At 46.1% G+C, this 5,708-nt stretch overlaps 1 protein-coding gene across 1 annotated transcript in view; it reads right to left on the bottom strand.

The window, feature by feature from the left end:
- LOC109488275 (signal peptide, CUB and EGF-like domain-containing protein 2) overlaps window positions 1-5,708 on the bottom strand; it is an 8,594-nt gene that overhangs the window by 2,352 nt on the left and 534 nt on the right. Inside the window, exons 2-7 of the mRNA XM_019792467.1 lie at window positions 4,936-5,053; window positions 4,346-4,468; window positions 3,392-3,602; window positions 2,481-2,686; window positions 1,928-2,053; window positions 363-488 (exon numbers count right to left, since the gene is read on the bottom strand). Coding sequence (XP_019648026.1) covers window positions 363-488; window positions 1,928-2,053; window positions 2,481-2,686; window positions 3,392-3,602; window positions 4,346-4,468; window positions 4,936-4,996 — 853 coding nt within the window. The 5' untranslated portion in view covers window positions 4,997-5,053. The remainder of the gene's footprint in view (window positions 1-362; window positions 489-1,927; window positions 2,054-2,480; window positions 2,687-3,391; window positions 3,603-4,345; window positions 4,469-4,935; window positions 5,054-5,708) is intronic.

Genomic DNA, 5,708 nt, shown 5'->3' with positions numbered 1-5,708 from the left:
GATACAAATGGTAATACATAATAATACACATGATACATATTTGTTCCACCCACATTTTTGTGGAACTGTCGCAAGGGTCTGTGCGACTGCCATTCGGCGCCACAAGGTGACCTCAATACGACTTTCCCCAACCGAAGTTAGGTACCCATTCACACCTGGGTAGAGTGAGGAAAGCCGTGTAAAGTGCCTTTCCCAAGGGCACAACGTCGGGGTGCATGTCCAGACATGTCCCGGGTACGACTCGGGATCGAACCCGAGTCTCCCCGGTTCACAGTCGAATGATCTACCACTACGCCACCCGACGCCACGAAGGGGTAGGCAACATGACACGCCACGACACGACACAACGCAATGCAGCGTACCTGAACACGAAGTTCCGTCTCCCTCATATCCAGCGTTACAGTTACAAGTGGCGTCAAGTGCAGGGGCGGGGTTGTCTGTACACACGGCGTTCACATCACACGAAGTGGACAGGCAGGCGTCAATGTCTAGATAAAGACGGTGGCAAGAATTAACACATTAATGTCAGGGAAAGAAAAAAATTAAAAACTGTCTAAATCACCTGTGTTGTCACGTTCTGTCACTGTCTGCTATGTGGAGAATATTCTTAGAACCCTTCAGCTCTTTTAGATAAGTGTGGTGGGATCTTTCTTTACCATGCTCAAGGTGTGGCTCTCCCGAACACTGGACCTCTGGCTTTACGTCCTATCCGAGAGGACGTCCCTAACCGAAGCTAGGTATTCATTTACACCTTAGTGAAGTGAGGAAAGTCGTGTAAAGTGTCCCAAGGGAACAGGATCAGTGACACGGCAGGATTGAAACCCGGGACCTCTTGGTTCCAAGTCGAACACTCTACCGTTAGACCACACGGCACGACACAACGAAATGCAGCGTACCTGAACACGAAATTCCGTCTCCCTCATATCCAGCGTTACAGGTACAAGTGGCGTCAAGTGCAGGGGCGGGGTTGTCTGTACACATGGCGTTCACATCACACGGATTGACCAGGCAGGCGTCATGTCTAGAAAATTACAGTGGAAAGAATTAACACATTAATGTCAGGGAAAGAAAAGATAAAACTATCTGTCTAAATCACCTGTGTTGTCATGTTCTGCCGCTGTCTGCTATCAGTGCGGCATCTGGGAGAATATTCTACTTTCTTCATCATCACCTCTTCAAGATGTCAAACCTGAGACCAGATTGCAAGGATTGGACCTCTCACGCCGGGTAGGACCCTCCAGCTCTTTTCGATAAGGGTGGTGGGATCTTTCTTTACTATGCACAAGGTGTAGCTCTCCCGAACAATGGACCTCCGGCTTTACGTCCTATCCGAGAGGACGTCCCTAACAGAAGATAGGTACTCATCTACACCTGAGTGAAGTTAGGAAAGTCGTGTAAAGTGCCTTTCCCAAGGGAACAGGATCAGTGGCACGGCAGGATTGAAACCCGGGACCTCTTGGTTCCAAGCCGAACACGCTACCGTTTTTAAAAGGTTTATTGGCCAAACATCACCCGTGCAATCGCAGCCTTATAGTGCTGAATTAATGCAGGGTTTACAATCACATGATACAAATGGTAATACATAATAATACACATGATACATATTTGTTCCACTAACACTTTTGTGGAACTGTCGCAAGGGTCTGTGCGACTGCCATTCGGCGCCACAAGGTGACCTCAATACGACTTTCCCCAACCGAAGTTAGGTACCCATTCACACCTGGGTAGAGTGAGGAAAGCCGTGTAAAGTGCCTTTCCCAAGGGCACAACGTCGGCGTGCATGTCCAGACATGTCCCGGGTACGACTCGGGATCGAACCCGAGTCTCCCCGGTTCACAGTCGAATGATCTACCACTACGCCACCCGACGCCACGAAGGGGTAGGCCACATGACACGCCACGACACGACACAACGCAATGCAGCGTACCTGAACACGAAGTTCCGTCTCCCTCATATCCAGCTTTACAGGTACAAGTGGCGTCAAGTGCAGGGGCGGGGTTGTCTGTACACACGGCGTTCACATCACACGGATTGGACAGGCAGGCGTCAAAGTCTAGATAAGGACGGTGGCAAGAATTAACACATTATTGTCAGAGAAAGAAACACACAGACACACACACGCACGCACGCACACAAACACACACACACACACACACGCACGCACACACACGCACGCACGCACACAAACACAAATACACACACGTGCATGCACACACACACACACACACACAGACCTGCGCGCGCACACACACACACAAACGTTTTACTTCGGCCATTTTTTGCTTACCCAGTTGGCAGATGTACGGGTAGCTGTTGGTGCACACACAAACACACACACTTCGTCTTCCCGACACACACAAGCACAAGCGTGAAGCCGCACACACACACAAACACACACACAGACAGACCTGCGCGCGCACAAACACAAACACACACACACACACACACACAGACACACAAACGTGCCATTTCTTGCTTACCCATTTGGCAGATGTACGAGTAGCTGTTGGTGCATGGTTTGATGTCCCAGCGAGGGGCCCGCCTAGCTTTCTTGCTCAGAGTCACACAGTCCCTGATCGTGTGCGGAGCCGTGGACTGGAAGCTGTCAAAAGCTCCCAGAGGTGTTCCGTCGTTCCAGAGGAAAACGTTCTCGTCGTTAAGGTCGTCCAGGCCAATCCAGAACCTCCTGAAGCAAAAATCTTTTTTCATAGTACTACACTTTTCTGCAATATGGAGATACAAACACAGAAAAGAAAGGGCTCTCATAAGCTAGTGTTTAATTAGGTAGGGTATGGGGTAGCGAATTTTCCCGACCAGCCTCGTAACCCCTGCTTTTCCTATTGGGTCAGTTAGTCCTCGCTACTTGTGAGAAATTGGGCTGGTCTCAATCATGATGTTTTTGACTCAGGGAGAAGAGTTGCTGTTACAGTTCTACTCGGTAACCCGTAACCCAGGTGAGTGGTGATACCATTCAGGTGGTACAACCGTTCACCTTGAAGTGGCCTAACGGCCGTGTTACGTGGCGACCACTAAGTTAAAAAAAGGTAGTGCTCATGTTCTAATGCACTGAAAGCTTTCTATTGCACTGTTTCTCCAGGTTTAACTTTCTGGTCTGCCTTTATCACTAAGGGTGGCTTTATAAACAAACAAACAAACAAACAAACAAACAAACGAACAAACAAACAAACAAACAAACAGTTTACCTGTTTCTCCAGGTTTACCTTTCTGGTCTGCCTTTATCACTAATGGTAGCTTCATAAACAAACAAACAAACAAACAAACAGTTTACCTGTTTCTCCAGGCTTACCTTTCTGGTCTGCCTTTATCACTAATGGTAACTTCATAAACAAACAAACAAACAAACAAACAAACAAACAAACAAACAGTTTACCTTGCTCGGCCGCCTTGCGTACTCTCCTTCTTCAGGTGGTCCACGATGAAGGTTTGTTTGGCGCTGTCCTTGATCATCACCAGTGTGCCCCCGTTAATTCGGCAGACGTCCCGGGCGTCTGAGTAGGACAGACGCTGGTGACGGTCGGACGACCAGATCCTGTAGCCCTGGTAGTCCCCGAAATTGCTGGCAGGTTCGAGACCGGGGTTTTCTGTGACACACACACAAAAATTAATGGCTCTTGGTCGCAAATGTGCTGATTGGCGCACCAAATCCGTAGTGTGTTTTTGGCACCCATTAGACAATTAGACTAAGAGGCTCGGTGGGCGTCACTCCACCGTACATGGTGGGGAAGTCATGTAAAGTGCCTTTTCCAAGGGCACAACGTCGGGCCACGGTGAGTATCGAACTCGGGACCTCTCGGTTCCGAGTCCAACGCTCTAACCGTTGCACCACCGACGCCACGACCAGTATAACACAAACATCATCATTTTCTTTCGTGAATAGTTTCATCAGGTTGGTAAGTCACTGATTAAAGAGACTCTTTTTACACAGCCAAGGGTTTTATTCACAGCCGACGTTTCGGTGACCGTCTGTCACCTTCCTCAGGGCAATTCTGACTGGTTCACATTGCCGTGATGAAGGTGACACATGGTCGCCGAAACGTCTGCTGTGAATAAAACCCTTGGTTGTGTAAAAAGAGTCTCTTTCCTCATCATCATTTTCAGTTCAATTCAATGGTTATTCTATCAAAACAAGAGTTCCGCGATCTCATACCTTCGCCAAATGGTGTTAACCCTTCCGGTTCACGAGTTATACATGTTTACCCATTTGTACACATTTATACGTTTAAGATCGAAGACCCGTCTTTGACTTTCCGAGCTATGTTGTTCACAGACACAACACCGCCGAAAAAAAATATTAACCTTCTTAGCGAAGGTAGCCCCTTCTTACCATCACAGGCTAAACCATCAGCATTCAACACGTAGCCGGCCCGGCAAGAGCAGCTGAAGCTTCCGACGCTGTTTGTGCACGTGTGGGCACACCCACCGTTGTTACTGGCACATTCGTCGACATCTGGAGATAAGTAGTAAGATGTACTTAAAAAGATAAATTCTTGTGCTTTTGTCGATTGTATTCATGCAGCATAACTCTGTATAAATGTGTGAATTGATCTTAATTATATTTGGTAGGTGAGCAACGATTATGGAAACAAAGTTCACGTTCGAGAATGATTATTCTATCATGTTCTTAGTGCTGCGGGAAAACACTATAGACACGAGTAAAATCTAAATCAAATATGTCAGTTCTCAAATCGAAATTTTGAAAAATTGTTTCCGCCTACAAAAGAATGCTTCATCAGTTTTCCATAACTTTGTAATCAGTACCGTGTGTTACAATCACGCTGGTCAATGACAGTCAATGTCATTGTAAAGTCTGGTCCTGTTCTAACAGTAAACATTACATGATTTTACTGATATCCATACTACCATTGGTAGTCCAACTTTTCGTGCAGTGTTAAGCAAAACAGAGAGTGAACCTACCAGAAGCCGAAGCCATCGCCAGAGAACCCAGCAGAAACGCGGTCAGAACAAGTTGCCTCATCTTGTCGCGTCTGGTCGCGTCTTGTCGCGTCTGGTCGACTCTCTGTCCACGACCAAATTCAAGTCAAGTCAAAGTTTATTGCACAACGATTGTCACGGGTACAATGTATGGCAAATAATAGGATTACTAGTTGGTATATGTCTAACATAATGCTATATATATGGTCAACGGACATTGTATCTGACAGAGTATTATAAATAGCTACTGGCTAGAGAATATTTCGACTCTACATGTACATTCTACATTACGCTAGACTATACACATGAAGGGTACAGTGAGCAGTTGTACCTAATTATACTAAACATGTTCTATGGCTACTAAACAGTGTATACTAAGTTACTTGCCAGGAATGTTAAGATTCTACATACAAATGCTACGAAACGCTATGCTATATACATGTAGTTGATAAAAAATTCAGTGACTCTACTTATACAGCTATTCTAAGATGTCTTTTTTGCATGGCATTATAAATGTATTGACCTATATATACAGAAAATGTGTCTGGACATGACATAAGTACATGGAACGTCTCTCTAGATGTGTTGGGTAATGTTTTAGTAGTCTTACATCGGATCATCTGCATTAATTTGCGTCTCTCTTCGTCGTATGTGGGGCATGTCATCAGAAAATGATATTCGTCTTCAACTCCATCTTTGCACGTAGGACATAATCTCTGACTGGCTGGTATATTGTTGTGTCTGCCCTTTTCAAT

Source organism: Branchiostoma belcheri, unplaced genomic scaffold (assembly GCF_001625305.1).
Source record: "Branchiostoma belcheri isolate BF01 breed outbred unplaced genomic scaffold, Haploidv18h27 scaffold93, whole genome shotgun sequence".
Lineage (NCBI taxonomy): Eukaryota > Metazoa > Chordata > Leptocardii > Amphioxiformes > Branchiostomatidae > Branchiostoma > Branchiostoma belcheri.
This window is presented reverse-complemented; position numbering and strand designations above follow the sequence as displayed.